Source organism: Zingiber officinale, chromosome 2B (assembly GCF_018446385.1).
Source record: "Zingiber officinale cultivar Zhangliang chromosome 2B, Zo_v1.1, whole genome shotgun sequence".
Classification (NCBI taxonomy): domain Eukaryota; kingdom Viridiplantae; phylum Streptophyta; class Magnoliopsida; order Zingiberales; family Zingiberaceae; genus Zingiber; species Zingiber officinale.
In genome coordinates, this window is record NC_055989.1 from 88,046,624 (window position 1) to 88,066,747 (window position 20,124).

At 39.2% G+C, this 20,124-nt stretch overlaps 2 protein-coding genes across 3 annotated transcripts; one reads left to right on the plus strand and one right to left on the minus strand.

The window, feature by feature from the left end:
• The first annotated feature begins 1,604 nt into the window (after positions 1–1,604).
• On the plus strand, positions 1,605–3,392 carry LOC122046229 (AAA-ATPase At3g50940-like). Its single transcript, XM_042606833.1, has one exon. It carries the CDS (start codon positions 1,652–1,654, stop codon positions 3,080–3,082), a length of 1,431 nt encoding a protein of 476 aa, XP_042462767.1. The 5' UTR covers positions 1,605–1,651; the 3' UTR covers positions 3,083–3,392.
• Positions 3,393–3,736: 344 nt separating this feature from the next.
• On the minus strand, positions 3,737–10,996 carry LOC122046230 (CRM-domain containing factor CFM3, chloroplastic/mitochondrial-like). 2 transcript variants are annotated; one of them, XM_042606835.1, is made up of 10 exons: positions 9,543–10,996; positions 8,174–8,645; positions 7,956–8,086; positions 5,218–5,565; positions 4,959–5,115; positions 4,579–4,871; positions 4,431–4,490; positions 4,257–4,346; positions 3,935–4,025; positions 3,737–3,859 (listed from the first exon to the last, which is right to left on the minus strand). In XM_042606835.1, the coding sequence occupies exons 1-9, from the start codon at positions 10,938–10,940 to the stop codon at positions 3,954–3,956; spliced, it is 3,021 nt and encodes a 1,006-aa protein (XP_042462769.1). In that variant the 5' UTR covers positions 10,941–10,996; the 3' UTR covers positions 3,737–3,859; positions 3,935–3,953. The 2 variants fall into 2 exon arrangements, with proteins under 2 accessions (XP_042462769.1, XP_042462768.1); XM_042606834.1 differs by having other exon boundaries at positions 3,737–4,025.
• Between the last annotated feature and the right edge of the window lie 9,128 nt (positions 10,997–20,124).

Sequence of the window (20,124 nt, forward strand, 5' to 3'; positions counted from 1 at the left end):
AATTGAAAAAGGGATCGACCGAATAAAAAAGTTATAAAGGAGCCTCAAAGTCAGAGGTTGAATAAAAAATTATCTCCACGTCTCATGCTCTTTTTGTTGTTCAAATCGTACAAGATCTGCTGCTACGACACTGAGAGGCTCTCTAATAATCTACACTTAATCTTCTTCTTCTTCTATTATCAATATATTGTTTTATTACATGCATTTATTTATGGTGATAATAATATGTTACTATCCATCTTCATTCATTGTGCAAGTTTACTTCGTCTCATCTTCATTCATTGTGCAAGTTTACTTCGTCTCTTATAATGGATTATTCATCGAAACGATCAAAGATCACAAGTCTTGTTTTATTTTTCATTGCCCCATTCTGTTTTCATTTAAAAAAAGGTTTTTTACTAGCAAATTTAACCTCACTTTTATCGTACTTTTCGATCCTACGGATGAATAGAAACAACTAACTATTATTGCAGCAAACATTAAGTTACCAGTGGATCAACTCGACTGATCTAATATTTTCACTATAATAACAATTGATTGATGAACAATAACAATTGTACAAAAGTTAGGAAATCGATTCAATCAACTAATGTCACGCTTTTAGAACAGAAAGTTCAAAACTCAACTGAGTTTGATCAATTGGCTGATAGCACTGTAACAGTGAAAAAAAAAAAACTTCTAAACCGATTGCAACACTCGATTGTTTGAGCATCAATCAATTGATGAACAATAATACTTGATTCTATAGGTGTAACAGTCAAATTTAATAATATAATCAATTGATGATAATGGTCACTTAACAAATAGACGATCAAGACCTAAAGACTAGTAGACTACAAAAGAATGGTTTTGAAAAAGTTTTGGCAACCGGTTTGGAAACAAATGCCGCTGTATTTCTAGACCTCGGGCGGCATTCTAAAGTAAGCACAAAGCGCTCAAAGTAAAGTTGATATTTGCATCTTTATTTTATTTTGTATTATTTGCATAACAACCGGTGTTATGAGAGATTTCTCTACTTACAGAAGATATCCGACAACGAAAGAACTAGTGGTGGTTTTACTAAGATGGTAGACCGTACAGCAAGAATCGAAAATTCCTAACCACATTAAATTACTGTATTATGTATATATTTTATTTTATATTTTGTTCTCCTCCTGGGACGTCCACGGTCCAACACTTACAAATACTAGTTTTCTGTCAATATACTCTTTGTTCCCCATACAAAAAGCACTCTCCCTGTCAATTTCTGCCGATAAAGTTGGGAATCAAGAATTATTTTGCTGTTTCTTGACATCAACAAGAAAGAGACGTATATTTCAGTAAGATTTAAAAAATTATATGCACACAATCCTACAGAGAAAAAAAAAAGGGGGGGTAAAAGACATAAATAACTCCGACGTGCAACCTTAGAACCACCTTACAGATGATAAGCACAATAATTTTTCAGGCATTTTGTGCTGATAGCAAAGTTTTGACACCTGTGAAAGATCACCAACTGTGTACTAGAATTATTAATCATTATTATCATCTTCATCTTCGAATATATGGATTTGTCCCGTCTCTATTTATATTTAGAGACCTATAGCAACCTTCAATCAAACCAGTAAATCATTCTCAGAGATTGAGTGGCGAATTGGAGAGTTGCGAGAGCATGGATTGGGATTGGAGCTCGATAGGCTCAGTTTTGGCCACGATCCTCTTCCTGAGGACGGCGTACTGCGACTTCCTCCCGCCGGAGTTTCACAGCTTCATCAGCTTCCTCTTCCGCGGGATCGTGGTGCGCTTGATCGACGACGCCAAGATACTCATCGACGAGTATGACGTCGCCACCTGCTCCGCCAACGAGCTCTACAGCGCCGCCAATGTGTACCTCGGCGCCCGCTGCCTCGATGACGCCGCCGTCGTCCGCCTCAACAAGCGCCGTGAGTCCCCGCTCCCCGCCGCCTCCCTCCCTGGCTGCCACACCACCCACGACTCTTTCCGAGGCATACCACTCCGGTGGAGCTCCGTCGTCGTCGGACAGGACAGTTCCTCCTACCCTTTCCGTAGCAGTTCAAGCGCGGCCGAGCACCGGTCGCTCGAGCTCACCTTCCACCGCCGCCATAGCCATGTCGTGCGCTCCGCCTACATCCCCCATGTTCTAGAGGAGGCGGAGCGCATAGCGAGCGCCTCCCGCGAGCGACACCTCTTCACCAACCGGGCTGAAATTTTCGGGGACGATCACCGTAGCCTCTGGTCTCCGGTCCCCTTCTCTCATCCCTCCACGTTCGACACCCTAGCCATTGATCCAGCCCTCCGCGACGACATCCGCCAAGACCTCCTCCGATTTGTTGCCCGACGCGACTACTACGCCCGCGTCGGCCGCGCCTGGAAGCGAGGCTACCTCCTCTACGGCCCGCCGGGAACAGGGAAGACCAGCCTCATAGCCGCTATCGCTAATCTCCTCGAGTTCGATGTGTACGACCTCGAGCTCACGGCGGTGCACTCCAACACTATCCTACGCCGGCTCCTAGCGTCCACCACCTCCAAGTCGGTCGTCGTGATCGAGGATGCTGATTGTTTGCTCGATTTGACCGGTCGAAATAAGAAGAAGAACAAACAGGACGAAGAAGATCCCAAATCGAAAGAGGAAGAAGAGGAGCATACGCCGGCTAGCAACGGATTCGGGTCATCGACAGTGAGCCTCTCCGGCGTGCTCAACTTCGTGGACGGGCTCTGGTCGTCGTGCGTGGGGGAGCGGCTCATGATCTTCACCACGAACCACCCTGAGCGGCTCGACGAGGCGCTGCTCCGGGCGGGGCGGATGGACCGCAAGATCCACCTATCGTACTGCGGGCCGGCGGCGTTCCATATTCTGGCGAGGAACTACCTGGAAGCAGGGCAGGAGCACCCGCGGATGCTGGAGGCGGAGGAGCTACTGGCGGAGGCGGAGATGACCCCCGCCGACATCGCGGAGGTTTTCATGAGATGCGACGCGGAGGGAGAGGGCACCGACGCCGCGATGGATGGGGTGGTGGAGGAGATGCGGCGGCGGGGCGGCGAAAGGAGCAGGCCGCCGCCACGGCGTCGCGTGGAAAATTAAAAGGATGATGAGGGTGCTTTTGTAAATTAATTAGGTTCGAGAAAGAGGAAAATGAGGTGGCGACTGCAAATTCTGGAAAGTTCTAAACGAAGATAAGCAAACCGACGACCGAGACGTCGACGTGGCTTAACCGATGAGATGGTTATCTTCTCCGAGACTTCGCTGCGAAGTTACTTTCAACCGAGCCACGTCGACTTTACGTGGACAGAAAACTTGCAGTACAGGCTACCGTGCGCAGCCATACGTGGCTGATCGAGCGAAGAACTCCTTTCCCGCAGTTATTTCAGCATAATACATGTATCTCAATATTTTTATATTAATATTAATAAAAAAATTATTAAAAATCAGAAAAATATAAATTTTTTTTTTTTTTTTTTTTTTTATGTATGAGTTACACTAAGGTGTCAGGTCAAACCGGCAAGCCGAGCCAACCTCACCTATCCTAACCTGTGGACCAGACCGAGCTCGACACTACCCGATCCCTATCGAGCCATATCGAGCACAGTCCACAAACTAAGAAGAAATGGCAAAAAGGAACTAAAAAGTAAGAATACAAACAGGATTGATGACTTATTTCAAAGAAAAGGAAAAGATAAATGATGACGGTGGGTGTTATATATATCGTAATAAAACATTTAAGGAGAACAAATAAGATATCAAAATTCGAATCCCAAAAGATCAACCTTTAAATGGGCCTAAAGCTCAGGATTTATCCGGTAAACAAAGTGAGAGGAAACACAGTTTACCTTTAAAATTAATCAAAAGAAGCTTGAGCACCTGAATTATTAAAATAATAATAATGATGGTGATTAAACAAAAGAATATAAAACTTCCTTTGATTGCTAGACTTACTATTCTAGCATTTGTTAGTTCATTGAGAAGCCTCCTCCTCCTCCTCATCTTGACTGCTGTATGTTTCAAGAAAGGCTTCTTCCCCTTCATCCTGATATGAGCAAGAGATTGGCATAAAAACATCCATCTACAATCCAATTTCCATTGGATCTATAGCATAGTTTTATTTCCCGGTTAGACTAAGTAGATTTTGACTTGTAATTGACCTAAAATTCCAAGCTACTCGAACTTCTCTGAGTTCTTGTGATTAAATAGCATGAAACAATTGTTTACATACCTTGGTTAACTGAGCTACTTATAAGACAACAATCTGCATACTTACCTCCACCTGATTCTTGTTATCGGAACATGATGTTAAGTTGACTTGCACATTCAAGACTTGATTTCCACCCTCATCGCCTTGCATATGATCCTAAGAACATAATAAGAGCTGAGATGTTCTCAAGTGATATAAACTTCAAATTAAAAATGGAATCATATAAAAGAAAGAGCATACTAATTGGGACTTTAGCATCTGAATTTGATCCTGCAGAGTGGAAATATGATGAAGCAGGGCCTGAAAGTAAGCAAATAGCGCATTAGAGGGCGGCTTAATAAGTACATATTTTATCGAGAAAAAGCAGTGCATAAGGGAATGGTGTTACCTCGCGCCTTTGGAGTTCTATAGAGCGTGCCAATGCCTGTCTCCTTGTTAATAGATTTCTGGGCTTTATAATTTGAGGTCGCTGATAATTCTTGCTGCGATAGAAGATAATTGCATAGCCCTTGGTAGTTTTATCAAGGGAAATCAGCACCCCACCACTCTCAGCCTCAAGAGAAATTGCAATGTGCTTTACTTGTTTAAAATTTTTCCCCTTCACCAGAATCTTGACGAGTTCGTTATTTTTCCAATTCAAGTGCATGTTTTCAACAGTTCCATCAAAAATCCCCCGTCTCCCTGAATATTTCAACAATAAGCATAAGATCATGTTGTAATCAGCAATATCGACAATATTTCAAATAAAATGATGAGAATAGTGATTACCCAGAAGTAGAGCACCCTTCATTTTAAGACCGATCGTTCGGAACAAAGCACGCTCCTCATCAGTAACAATCTCTAAATCAGTTGGAAGATCTGCCGGCTGTAGGAATTCCTGCACTTTCCGCAAAGCTTTCTCAGCCTTCCTGACCTTTAATTTTGCCTGAATCCGAAAAGAATATCACATTTCATGATGATTCTGAAAAAAAAAAATTATAACTTCAAAGGAAGGATATGAGAGTGTCTTTTGCATTCCAGAACTTACAAATACTAGCTTTCTCTCAAGATATCGAACTAGAGATGCATGTTTAGTCAGAACCATATTCTTCTTTGCCATTTCACTTTCCTCAGGGTTTAATGGTTTTCCCCATCGGCGTTTGGCTTCCATTGTTTCTGCAAGGGTACCTGCAACTAATGGACCCTTATCACTTTTGACATCAGCAACCAATGTTGATGCTCTCAACCGAGCTACTTCTTCGCCATCGTAGTGAATGTTCGCTAGCTTTTCTTTTTCTATAAGAACCTCTCTAATTGAAGGTGCCATGAAATCATTACCCCTATAGAGCACAATATACTCTTTATTTCTATAAAGAAGCACTCCCCCTGTCAATTTCTGCAGATAAAGTTGGGAATCAAAAATTATTTTGCTGTTTCTTGGCATCAACAAGAAAGAGACATATTTCAGTAAATTTAAAAATTATATGCACAATCATACCGAGAAAATGGTAAAATACTTAAATAACTCTGACATGCAACCTAAGCAAATTGCTAGAACAACCATACAGATGATAAGCACAATAATTCTTCAAGCAGGCATTTTGTGCTGATACTAAATCCAAACACAACCATATGGGTGTGACACCTGTGAAGGTCACAAACTGTATACTAGAATCGTTAATCATTATTATAATCTTCATCATCAAGCCAAGTTTGTCCCAACCATTTGGGGTTCTTTACTCATTTATAAGAATTTTATCCCTCTATTGAACTCTATCTAAATCTGTAGCACTATCAACCTTCAAACCAGCAAATCATTTTTTTATTGTAGTAACTAGAGTTTTCACTTATCTCCATCTACCCCTCACATCATCTTCTACAATAATTGATTCAATTTGTCTTGCTACAATTATTAAAGCCGGTGAGAAATAGATCAATTTGGTAGAGAAACATTTGTATCTTCTATCAGATCTTATTTCTTTTCCATGTACCACTGATTTTGTTTAACAATTTTTCTTCAGCAGCAGTACAGTGGGTATAATTATTGCAAAGGTAGATGGTGTTGGGACCTTGACGTCCGCTAGAGGGGGGTGAATAGCGTCTCACCCAAATCATTTACTTCTTATAATGTTAGTGCACAACGGAATACAAAACAAACTAACAAATAGAAAGTTAAACTAAAACAAGAAGAATGAAGACAAGCAAACCACAAAGACACGCTTGTTTACGTGGTTTGGAGATAAAGCTCCTACTCCACGGCTCCGTAAGGTGGGCGATCCCGATCCGTCGTGGATGATTCCCCGAAGAACTTCCGGCTAGCTCGCGTAGCTCCTTGTGGGTGGAGAAACCTCACCACAACTCACACAAGATCACTTGAGCACTTGGAGACTCTAATTAGGATTAACCACCACTAATTTCGTCAACCATGCCCAAGCACCCCGAGCTCTATTAAATAGAGCTCGGGAGGAAAACACCAAGCTGTTTTCCCGCCACCAATCGACTGGTAAAAACACCAATCGACTGGTCCTAAGTGGAATTTAACCGTTACAAGCCAACGGCTCGATACCAGTCGACTGATAAAAACACTTGTCAACTGATCCACATGGGTTGAGAGCACAAAGACATTCTGTTCCCTACCAGTCGACTGATGCTGCTACAGTACTGCTACAGCAACTGCAACAGTAAAACCAAACTGCTTTCCCGCCACCAATCGACTAGTCCTAAGTGGAATTTGACAATTACAAGCCAACGGCTCGATACCAATCGACTGATAAAAACACCAGTCAACTGATCCATATGGGTTGAGAGAACAAAGGCATTCTATTTGCTACCAGTCGACTAATACTGTTACAGTACTGCTGCAGTAAACTGCTATAGTAAAACCCTAAACCTAGGATTTTACCCTAAGTACAATTTCTCATGCACTCGTCCTTACCGGCACAACCTAAATCTAGCCTTATAGCCTCCTCCATCCCTCGCGTCTCTCGGATGCCTCCCCACCCTTCATGCCTTGTCTTCTAGAGTTTCCATCGGCCTTGTCATTGTTGTCGGGTCTTTCTTTGCCAAGAGGTCGCGCCTCTGGGACTTCATCCATTGCCAAGTCACACTTGGATTTACGTTGCCAAGACTACATGTTTGGACTTACACCGCCAAGACTCACACTTGGACTTTCCTTCTTGTACCTGTATTCTATTCTGCACACTCACAATGCATATCAAATACAACATTAAATCTAACTTAAACTTTTGCCCAAATATCAAAACCTATGGTACCCAGATTGTTCCAACAGATGGAAGTTGATCGTTTATACAAAAAAGGAAAAAAAACATAAATATTATCGAGGCATATAGTGTTGAACCAGGAGTTCATACAGGGGGACATGGAAGCCCAGTTCAATTACTCTATAAGATACACTAAAAGTATCATGACTCAAACTTAGATCCTCTGAGCATAGTTTGGGGATACTAGTGTTGAAGATGTTGATTAAACAAAATTGCCAAACTTTTAAAGGTTTTAAAGCTTCACCTTTGAATCACTACACTTAATAATTAGTGAAGCCTCTCAACTGGAGAAATAGAAGAAAGAATAAAGGCAAGTTCTTGAACAGCATCTACTAAAGAACAAGTGAAAGGAAAATTGTTGATCATAAGGTTTTGCAAAACAAAAGCATGTTTGTACAGGAATAGATAATTGACTTCGCAAATCAATCAACTAATATTCACAAGTGAAAGTAAAAAAAGAAAGAAATTTCTAATTCCTACCAATAAATCATATCATACTCTCCACCTTAATTTCTTCAGCCATTCTCTCATTAGAGGTATTTGGTATGCCACGCTTGATGGCTATCTTAGCAATAGAACTTTTCTCCCATAACTTCACGATAGCAGCAGCCAAGCCTTGGAGTTGCCTGTTTCTTCCTACACAAACGGACAAATATTGATAACTCAGTAGCGATTATGAAAGAAAGTATAATTTATTCACATGAATTTATAATCATGCCATACCTAGAACAAAGTGAGGGGGCATTGTTCCAGCAAGCCTTCTCAAAACCGTCATTTCTTTATCTCTTAGAGATCTTCTGGTCTTATAAGGGAGAAGTCTAAATGGTGGTTTGTAACCAGGAACTAGACCGGGCAGCAAGTCAGCATCAACTGGAAGTGGATTACAACCAGACCAATCTTTGCAACGTGGACCCAACCGATCCAATAAACTGTCAATATAAGCTGTAGCTGGAGATCCTTCAGAGAGGTTTTCATATGTCATAGAATCAGCTTTAGAGCTCCCTGAAATTGCACCTGAAGTTTCCGCTTGATTGTAAATAATAAGATTAGAACAATCTCCCATTGAAGGATTATGGGAAGAACTGGCATCAGAAAGCTTTGAGTAGGTCTGGATGCAAGGAAGTTGATAAGCCATTCCCCTATATAACACAACTGACCTTCCAGACCTCCAAATGACCACGCCTCCGGTTTTAATCTGTAAATATATTGAAATACAAGAAAATATCATATTAGTTGTCAGATAAAAGGACTTAAGACTTGGAGTTAGGAAATTTTGTGTTAAGAAAAACATTATTTGAGCAATGAAGACTAAATCCAGGACATTTACAACAACAAAGGGTATTACTCCAATAATGTTCTTTGCATCAATTTCAGGACCTTATTCATTTTCTTCATACCATTAATAAGAGGGACAACGAACTATAAGAATATCATGGATGACATCAAGTCCCCACGGGATGCCCAGTTGGCTAGAGGGTGGCAGACTTGTTACAATAGGGCAAGAGATCAATTCCCGACGGATACATGTCCTCGGGGAAAAAAATCCCTCCCACCCCCTAGCCAACTTGGTGGTTGGTTATAAGCTGACTGCATGATTTACCTCCCTTCACATAACATGGGATGGGTTGTGTGGGATGAGCGTAATCACCTTTTGCTATCATCATGGATGACATCAAATATGAGAGAGAGGCCGATATCTCTCTGATTCTTAAAATTCATACCTAAAAAGCCAAGAAGATATTTTTTTTTATTACTTCTTGTTGCTTCAAATGCTGCAACTTCTCAATTTATTTCTTTTTGTAATTATGACATCATGAAGAGAATTTATGATCACTTACACGAAAGTGTCATGTTAGTGTGAAATGGTGATCCTTTAAGCATGTTCTGATACTATTATCTTCATTTTTCCCTTTCTTGTCGCACTTCCTATAGCAGCAGTCAACTACCCTTTTGATAATAAAGCATAGATCTTAGTTCTCAAAACACATATCTTTAAAGGCTAATATGATATTTCTTCAATGGAATTGTGCCAAAGAACAATTATAATTATCTAACATTTTGACAAGATGGTTTAAAAAAAGGAAAAACTAACCTCTAAAATCTCATGTGTCCTCTTCATGTTCAGGTTGGCTGGGCCTTCAAACCTTAACTTAATGACTTCTACCTCCTTCCACTTCTCATGGATGCATTTCACAACAGCCTCAGTCACACCTGCTGGCCCCACAGTCATCCTCTCTTTCATTTTTAAAGAAGTGTTTCTCAGTCTCCGCAGTTCCGGCTCTGGTATAGTCCTCTCTGCTAGTTCAGTGTTACTCCTTTGCAACTGCTCACCCTCCATGGAATCAATTTCTCTTTCCCATGGTAAAGGCACTGGACTGGCTACGTCAAGGTCATCGTGCCCAGAATTAAGCACCAGTAACATGTCCAGGTTTTCAGAAGAGATGGAGACACCAATACCGACATTGGAGGAACTTGAACACTTATGGTCGTTGAACCTCTCAGCATTTTCTCTAACACAGTACTCTCTTCTTTTTTCGCTCAACTCATCATCTCTCACCGGGGACTTATCCGCAACTTTAGAATCTAAATCAGCTTCCTGAGAACTGAATATCTCTTCTCCAAATGGAACACTAACTGCTGGACAGCTTAGAGCGTCCATGTCAGAAGAAAGGACAGGAAATTCTTCCTCCAGAGAGACATTTATAGGATCACCATAGTTGAAGCTTCTACCCTTATCCACCACCAAATTCAATTCTTTCGGCTTCACATAATCTTTGCCAAAATCAATATTTTTTACCAAAGCTTCGCTGTAGTTACCATAACGGATACCATCTTCATCATGCTTAGCTGCGTGTGCCCAAGGAGCCGACTTCTTCGTCTGCATGCCAAAAGGAATGCCCACGATACGATTCGCCATAGGAGGAACTGCGTCGACAGAATTCCCAAAGGATTCATATAAAAGGTCTGAATCTGAAGACTTCCCACTCTCAGTTGCATTTAACTTCTCAATGATTAAGCGCAACCTACTCCCTCCTCGCTCTTCATCAACTTTCTCATTTGAAGCTCCAAACTCCATCACGGGAGCCCCACACTCATCCAAAGGCTGACTAAATGGAGCGTCCAAAGAAATCTGAAACTTTTGATCCAAAGCAGACCTCGAGGAGGAGACCTTCACGGGCCATCGCTCAAGGGTCTGGGCGTTGAAACTGGGCCTCGGCTTTCTTTTCCTCCTCTTTCTCGTCTTTTCCATATCTTTCTCCTTTGTTTCAAAATCAATTGGGCCGTCCTCCGGGAATTCTTCATCGGAGCATCGAAGACGCCCGGCCGAGGGACGAACTACCGAGCAACAGAAATTGGAGCTGGTAAGAATCGATCTTTGGGTCGAATGAACGACCATGATCGAGGAGGAGGAAGAAGAGGAGGGGAGGAGAGAAGGGGGCGAGAGGGGAGGGCAAGGGTTTAAGGGGAAGCAGGCAAACGCCAACGCCATGAACACGAACTGAGAGTGAGAACGATGCAGGTGCGTCTGTCGATAATATCGCGTTCGATAAGGCCCAATTAGTATGTTTGGGTTGAAACGACCCATTTAATATAAAATGGATATATTTTCGTTTTACCCTCAACTTATTTATTTATTTATTAATTAAGGTATTCACCGTTTTGAATAGGTCTCATGAAAATTTTTCATCAAATACCCAGATAAATTAGAAAGTGCTCAAATAAGCCTATCCAATTTTCTTATATTTGTGATTCTATTGAAGGAAGTTCTCTACTTCTGCTACAGTTGAGAATCGAAGCTTAAATAGTTAGTTAACCACTTTAAGGGCGGTAAGGCATATTTAGTCAAAACGTCACTTTTTAATCTAAATTGTGAATTTTACATTTTACACTATTCTTTATAGCTTTAATCTATTTTTTTCCTAGATATTCAATTCTCGAACCAATTAATCTAGGAAGTAATTAGTTCATACTCATGAAAATTTTCCATCTACTATTAGATAAATCCTGAAGTGTCGTAAGACTATGCTAGTCGGCAAACTAAGTATACTCTAGTTGGAAATTGAACCATGATACTCTAAGTTTCCCCCAAATTACCTTACCTTTGTATCGTAGCTCAGGGGCTAAGGTTGAGTATTTGGTTAAAACTGAATCGAATAAATCAAAATTTGTTGAACAAATTGAACAGATCAAATTTTTTGATGAAATCGAACAAACTTAATCAATAAAATATCAGTTAATTTGGTTTTCTATCGAATTGACCAGATTTTTTCAACAGGAAGAGGCTATTAAAAGCAATTGAAATACTGTTCCAAATAGGGGTGGGAAATAATATCGAAAATTAAGTATATCATACTCACCATATTGAAATATAACAAAATATATCAATTTTCGGTATCAGTATCGATATAAGATTTATATCAAAATTTTTGGTTTACCATATCAATACCAAAATTTTATTATAAATAGTATAGAATTGATACCAGATTGGAATTTAGGTATACCAAAATTTTGGTACGATATCAATATGAATTTTTTGATACCAAACTTTTCGTATGATAACGGTATATTAATTAATTGTTTGATATACCATATCAAACCACCCCTACTTTGAAGTTCCATCTTTCTCCTTTTTGCTTTCAATTTTTTTACCATCAATTTAATTTAGTGGGGTCTATCAAAATAACTTACTGTTTCTGAATAACTATAGGGTTCACTTTCCAACATAAAAGTGATAAAATCTATTTCATAGGATTTTTATATACGAGTTCTTTTACTTTGTCCGAGCTCAATCTCGACTGGTTCATCATCTTCTTCTTCTTGTGTTTCATATGTCTGTTTGAGAAGTTAGCTTCTTCTCATGTCTTATACGGATATATATGCTCGAAGAACGAGACATTTCTCTATTCTATTATCGAGTTTTTATATATATCCGATATTTGTGACTCATGCACAAAAAATCGATACGCACCGCTATTATGTGCATATTCAACAAATATGGAATTAATAGTTTTTGGGCATATCTTAATTATTTTCATATTAGACACCAAAACTTTAGTAAAACACCCTACATTCATAAATATTTGTAGGACGGTTGTCTTCCATTCTATAACTCATAAGGGTTTGTATCTATTTTCTTTTAGGACACCTTATTTAAAAGATAATTAGTTGTTAACACAACTTCCTCCACATGAACTCTGGCAATCCAGAGCTTAATAGAAGAGCATTCATCATTTTTTTTAGAGTGTAATTGTTTTGCTTAGCAATTCCATTTTGCATAGGAATATAAGGAGTTATTGTTTCGTGTATGATCTCATGTTTAGAACACAACTCAGTAAATGGTGATACATATTCACCTCTTCGATCACTTTGAATCACCTTAATCTTTTTATTAAGTTAGTTTTTAACTTTATTCTTATAAAGAACAAATTTCTCTATTGTTTCATCATTACTCTTAAGAAGATACACATAATAATATTTTATGTTATCATCTATAAAAATGATAAAGTATTTGTTCCCACCATGTATCAGTATTCCTTTTAGGCCACACACGTCTGTGTGAATTAGGCTGAGTGGTTCATTGCTTCTTTCAACATGTTGAAAGGAAGTCATTGTCATTTTCGCTTCAACATAAATTTCACACTTGTGTTTCGGGTCAAGAAGGAATGTAAGTGTGTTTTACATGTTAATTAATCTACGTAACACATCTTAGTTAACAAGTCTTAGTCTACCATGCCACAAATATGAAGACCCGATCACATAAGTAAAAAAACTTCTAATTTTATTAACCTTAGGAGTAATACTCATTACACTGAGCTTGAATAACTCCTCGATTACATAATATTTTCCTAAAAATATTCCATTTTTAGACAAAGTAACTCTGTCTGACTCAAAAATAATACGAAAGTCGTGCTTACTTAACAGTGATCCAGACACTAGATTCTTCCGAATCTCTGAAACTTACAACATATTATTGAGAGTTAACTTCTTGCCTGAGGTTAGCTTCAACACTACTTTTTCTTGGCCCATGATGTCCGAGGTTGCTGAGTTCTCCATGAATAAGTTTTTTCCATCTTTGATTTCTTCAAAGTTGTTGAGCAGTTCTTTGTTGTAGCGAATATGTCTAGTAACTCTAGTATCGATCCACCATTACTATGGATTTGAACCCACCAGGTTCATTTCGGAAACCACAAAACGGAGGTTGTCTATTTCTGGTTCCTCGCTCAGGTTGGTCTCCTACTTCTTCTTCGACTTTCTGCACTTCGAAGATTTGTGACTGACTCATCCACAATTGAAGCATATTCCAGAGAATTTCTTCCTTATGCCTCCTTTGAGTCCTATCTTGGAAGCTTTGGAGTTCTTCCATTTCAAATTTTGACCGTGCTTAACTACATTGGCTTTCACAGTAGGTTGAGAGAAGAGTTTTCTCTCAAAACTCTTGTTGTCTTCCTCAATTCGAAGTCTAACAATGAGTTCTTCCACGTTAATCTCCTTCCGCTTGTGTTTCAGATAGCTTTCGAAGTCCTTCTAGCCAGGAGGCAGATTCTCAATGATAGCAACCACCTAAAAGGTTTCACTCATAACCATACTTTCTGAGTGAATCTCGTGCAAGATCACCTGAAGCTCATGGACTTGGTTGATCACTGTCTTAGAGTCAACCATCTTGTAGTCCAGGAATATGCCCACAATAAATTTCTTGGCCGCCGCATCCTTTGTCTTGTACTTTTTGTCCAAGGACTTGTTAGTGTAAGTTCTAAGAGTTAATCAAAAGTTGGTTAACTTAGGACATATTATGTCATATTTCATTAATAAAAGAAAATTATTATTATTATTACTTCAGATAAATAAGTATAATAATATCCTATGATAGTAGGTTTTAGTATACAGTATATCAATTGGTTGAATTGATAGTGGAGGCTTATAGATATATATGACACTACTCTTAACTATTCTTGGTCAAGCATTAATATGCAGAGACAATATTAATACATTGAGACTAGTATGTAGGTCAATTAATGACTTAATCTCACAAGTCATAGATATGAGATATCAAGTTGACACTGTTGGAGATCTTTTATGGTAGGATAGAAGGGGGGTTAAATAGGCGGTGCTCCCAAGTCAATAGCTTCCTACACTTGTTAGTTTGCGCAGCGAAATAATACAAAACAAACAAGCTAAAGACTAAGAAAGAATGAGCAAACCAATGCACGTCGATGTAACGTGGTTCGGAGATAACTTGATCCTACTTCATAGTTGTCTGTAAGGTGGGCGATCCCTCAATCCTTCGGTGGATTAGCCTCGGCAAACTCCAACTATCTCAAGTCTCCTTGTGGGTAAAGAAACCTCGCCACAACTTCAACCAAGATCTCTTGGAACACAAAAAACTCTTGGGCACTTGTTGACTACTAATTAGGGTTAACCACCACTAATTTCGTCAACATTAATCAAGCTTCAAAGCCTTAGTTATATAGGTCACGGGTTGGAAAACCTCGTCCACAAGTCAACTGGTGAAAGTGTCAGTTGACTGTCCTCTGTGGAGATTCGACCGTTACATCCCAATGGCTCGATACCAGTCAACTGTGAAAGTACCAGTCGACTGCTCCACACTGGCTGAGAGAACAGAAATATTATGTTCGCTCCCTAGTTGACTACCCAGTCAACTGCACTAGTCGATTGATGAAACCACCAGTTGATTGGTACCCGAGTATAATCTCTCAGCACTCAGACATTCATCCTTATGACTCACTTGACTCTTCCTTGTAGACTTGACCTCTTGCCTTCAAGCTTACTTCCTTTGGTTCTCGTCCCTCGGATGAATTCAAGTCTGCGGCTCGTCCCCAATGTCATCCTTCGCGTATGCCTCGAAGTCGCTTCCCTCGGCCCTTATCCTTGTTGCCTTGTCCACTGTACCTCGGATGCTCCATCCTTCACCGAACCTGAAGCCATCAAACTGAGTCATATATGTATCCTGCAAACCTACACAACTCAAATACGTATATCAATACAAGGGTGAACCTAACTTAACTCTTTGCCCAAACATCAAAACACATGGTCGCACGGACCATTAGAATTGCTCCAACAGACACATAGGTATATATTAGAGAATATGTACTCAATTGACCCGCAATGAGATATTTCATAGATCGTTATATGAGTATCATAAACATTCTCATAGTGACTATTGGTATGAACAATCCTTAAACTTGCAATCACTACAGTTCTTTACATAAGGAGTTGTGTACTTTAGTATTATCAAATGTCACATGTAACAAAGTGGACTATAAAATTGATCACTGTATGAAATAAGTTATACAGAGAGATGTGAGTGATGTAGGTGGGATTTATCTCTTCCATATGATGGAAGTGATATCTGTGGACTCATTGATTAAGTAGGACACAATAATGTATGATCATGCTCAAATTAGTTAATTTGAGATATTGAACTTATTTAATTGAGTGTATCTACTTAGCGACTAAGAAACACAAATATTGATAAGAAAATGACACAGCCTATGACTCATTAATCAATCTATATATCGAGAATAGAAAGACCAAGTCATACATGATAATAGACACAGAAATGTTAGGTTGGATCTCGACATTCTCGTCACTTGAGTAGCAATAATGTCTTGCTAGATGTCACTCATTGCTTATGTATCTAAGTGGTTTTAGATACATTACCAATATTACGAGAGTCTATTAGGTCACATAAAGAACATATTGATTTGGAGATAAACTATTTTAGTTTAACTATAATATGATGGACCATAAGGCTATAGGATTAAGTCTAATACGAATTAGACTCATTGACTTAGACTCAAATGAATCCAATCGTTGGATTATTGAATTGAGTCTAATCCGAATCAAATTTATTAGATTAGACTTAACCACTTAACAAGGATAATGTCTATTAATAGAGATTAATGAATCATTAATCAAAAGAAGACCAAAAGTCAAAAGACCTTTGGTATTCTTGGAAGAGTACAAAAGGATATTTGATGATTTTCGTGGATGACACTTGTGTGTTGGCTTGTCTTCTCCTTCTTCTTCCTCCTTGGTCAAGACCCTCTTGCTTGGTTGCTAGCATAACCTTAGGTGGTTCTTCTTCTCTATATTTGTGAGTTTTTGAGATAGATGGAACATGTTCATGTGGATACCAAAAGAGGCATGAACACTTGATCGTGCTGAGATTCACTGAGGATAAAATTACTATTGGGAGTTCGCGTTTACGCAACAAAGGTAGAACTCTCAACTCAACTAGTATATAGTTTCCTTCGCATGAATCTTCTGGAAAGGATCTTGTTATTTATTCAGTTGTGCTGGTATTATTTTTGCACTCAAGATCCTTACAGGACTCTCATAGCTCCTTAGTCATTCTCTTTGTACTATATATTGCGTATAACAAGTTGGCAAGGTAATTGAGGATATAGTTTCAGTAAAGGAACTCAGAATGAGTTTATGCCTCCATTGCACTGATGGTTTGAACATCAGTATCCTTAGTATGCTTAGGAGGGTTCTCTATCAAGAATTGAGTTAGATTGAGTGTAATCAAGTAGAAGAACATCTTTTGCTGCCACCTCTAGAAGTTCAATCCATGAATTTTTCTAACCTTTCCTCGTGGTTGATTAGAACATTTCCAATCGGAGGGAGGGGGTCTTCATATGATGAGTCTATTGCACCTCAACACCTTCTGTGATCATCTCAACATAACCAAATCTGTTTTAAGATTATTGGACAATCTTGCCAAAGAGAGAGGGGAAGTAGTCTGAATTGAAATTATAGATCAAATCAAACTTATCTATTGAGTTGACTTGAGCTAATAATCTTAGGCTACCAAGCAGGGAAGGAAGAGCTACTTGGGACAACTGAGTTAGCTAGGCTAGCTACCTTATATGTTAGAGTGCAGACTCCCAAGTGTAGACTCCCAACTCCCGAATGCAGACTTCCGAGTGTAGACTCCCAACTCCCGAATGCAGACTCCTAACTCCCGAGTGCAGAGTTTGACTTGTAGACTCCCAACTATAGAGTTCGAGTTACAGGCTCCCGAGTACAGACTCCCAACTGCAAAGTTCGAGTTGCAGACTCCCAGCTCTCGACTCTCAAGTGTAGACTCCCGAGTCTGAGTGTAGACTCCCGACTGTAGAATCCGAGTTACAGACTTTTGAATGCAAACTCCAAACTCCCGACTCTCGAGTCTGAGTGTAGACTCTCAACTACAGAGTCTAAGTTGCAAAAAAAGAAGATGCTGAGATATGCTTTCAAGCAGTTTTCTTAAAATAAATTCATCCTTCTCCGGCTGTTCTTTGAGGTTATGATGAATGTATATTTTCTAAGATACAACGACAAAATCACATACACAATCAAGCTCTGGTTGTTCGTGTTAGGACACTCTAGGAGCTAGAGGGGGATGATTAACTCCAATTATTTCATCTTGTTAAATAGTTGCAGCAGAAAAACTTGAAGCGATGCTAAGGATTAATTTAATATTCATCTCCTTGAGGTGACTAATCTAAGGATCCACATAGTGCACATCTTACACTATGAAAATTACTTCTTTTCAGAAACAATCCAGAGATGGAGAAACCTCATACAAGATCACAAAAAGAAAAATATAATAAAAATAAGGAAATGAATATACAATATAATGAGAACCTTTCTTGCTTTCTTCTTGCTTAGAAACGCCTCTTGTAGACTCGGAAGTGTGCAACACTTCGCCCTGAATCGTCCAAAAATTGGTGGTAAAGAGTAGAGAAGAAGTGATTATTTGAATCTTCAAACACCTTTATTTTCTACGGATTAGGGTTCTCAATCGATTGACCTTACCCCCAAATAATTACCACGTCAGATCCAAGCAAATCTAGCTGTCCAAACCTCGCAACAACTCTTTTCTTCTTCTCTTAATATATTAGCCAATCAATTACAAGTCTTTTTAATTAATCACTTAATCGATTTAGAAGTCAAATATTCATTTGCGAACTTCTCCCAATCTATCACCTGATCGATTCATGTGGCACAATATATCATTTGATTGATTCAGAAGCCCACTATTTGTCATAAGTTTCTCCCAATCGATTGGGCACTTTCCCGATAGATTTAGCATAATAAAATACTATGCTTCACGAAAATCCACTTCAATTGATTACCCAATCGATTGAAGAGGGTTGAATCAATTAGCCAATTAATTTAGCGTCTCTCTGTTCTCGTGAGAACAACCCCTAATCGATCACCTGATTGATTGACTTTGGCCTAATCAATTATTCAATTGATTGTCTAACCCTAACTCACTTAAACCAAGTCTAGGGTTCCCTTACCCAACATTCGGTTAACCGTGATATGTTGAGACTTCTTCACCAAGTGCTCAGTCAACCTTTGATCCACTTAGATTTTCCATCTCATGCAAACTTCCCTTAGACTTTCGATTAACAAGTGTGGTCCTCCTTGACTCACTTGAATTTTCCTCTTGCATAACTGCAATTAGAACTTTTCTCTTACCAACGTGCAGTCCTTCTTGACTCACTTGGACTTTCCTTTGCCTAATAGTAGTTAGGACTTTCCTTTGCCAATGTGTGATCCTCCTTGACCCACTTAAACTTTCCTTTGCCTAACCGCAATTAGGACTTCCCTTTGCCAATGTACTATCCTCCTTAACCCACTTGAATTTTCCTTTGTATAACCGCAATTATGACTTCCCTTTTTGCAAACATGCAGTCCTCCTTGACCCACTTAGACTTTTCTTTGTCTAACCCTCGAGTTAGGACTTTGTCTTGCCTAATCTTCGAGTTAGGACTTTGCCTTGCCTAACCTTTGAGTTAGGACTTTGCCCTTACGTAACCTTTAGTTAGGATTTTGCCTTACTTAACATCCAATTAGGACTTTACCCTTGTCTAACCCTCTAGTTAGGACTTTGCTAGTCAAATATTCAGTTCTTCATGGCCTACTTGATTTTTCTCTCACATATCATCAAGTATTTGGTCAACCTTAACCTATTTGATTTCTTTCATATATTTTCTAAACATATTGGTCAAATATCAAAACTCAAACTCAAATTCACTTCAACGTAGTCAAACTAGTCGACCAAAAACCCAAGAACGATTGCACTAACAATCTTCCAACAGTTCGTGGCAAGCTGAGAAAGTACTCAATTGCTATTACGGACAAACCACCGAGCGGAAATGCACGGCGAAGAGAAGATTTGGAGGAACGAAGGTCGAGGAAAATCTTTGTTATTAGTTTTGTCTTACCCTTGGTTACAACCTCCTTATATAGGAACTGAGACTTTTATAGTATTCAATGGCCGAATTAAAGTCATTTATTGCCCATTAACCTGTCTAGCTCAAACATCTGGAGATTACAGATTCTTCATTAATCATCGATTAGTGCATCTATTACATTTAAGCGACAAGCAAAAATATTCAAGTGACAAAACGTTGGTTCATTCACTTGGGTAAATTTTACCTCTACCAGTCCGGCATTCAACGCACATAGATCATGCTTGAACATGAGTCAACTTCGTTCAGTGCAATCTCAGCCCTACATTTACACCACCTATGGACCTACTCGTGGAAGAAAGTCTCTCCTTATGCATTTGTTCATAACTATAATACTTGTGAAATAATACAAACTAATTAATATCCCTTGAAATTCTCACTATAGGATTAAAATCATATTTACTCCAA

Coding starts and splice junctions, on each gene's coding strand:
- LOC122046229 (XM_042606833.1), top strand. CDS start 1,652: ATGGATTGGGATTGGAGCTCGATAGGCTCAGTTTTGGCCACGATCCTC.
- LOC122046230 (XM_042606835.1), bottom strand. CDS start 10,940: ATGGCGTTGGCGTTTGCCTGCTTCCCCTTAAACCCTTGCCCTCCCCTC. Junction 8,087..8,173: donor GCCCCCTCACTTTGTTCTAG/GTATGGCATGAT, acceptor CCGTTTGTGTAG/GAAGAAACAGGCAACTCCAA. Junction 4,491..4,578: donor TAGAACTCCAAAGGCGCGAG/GTAACACCATTC, acceptor GCTTACTTTCAG/GCCCTGCTTCATCATATTTC.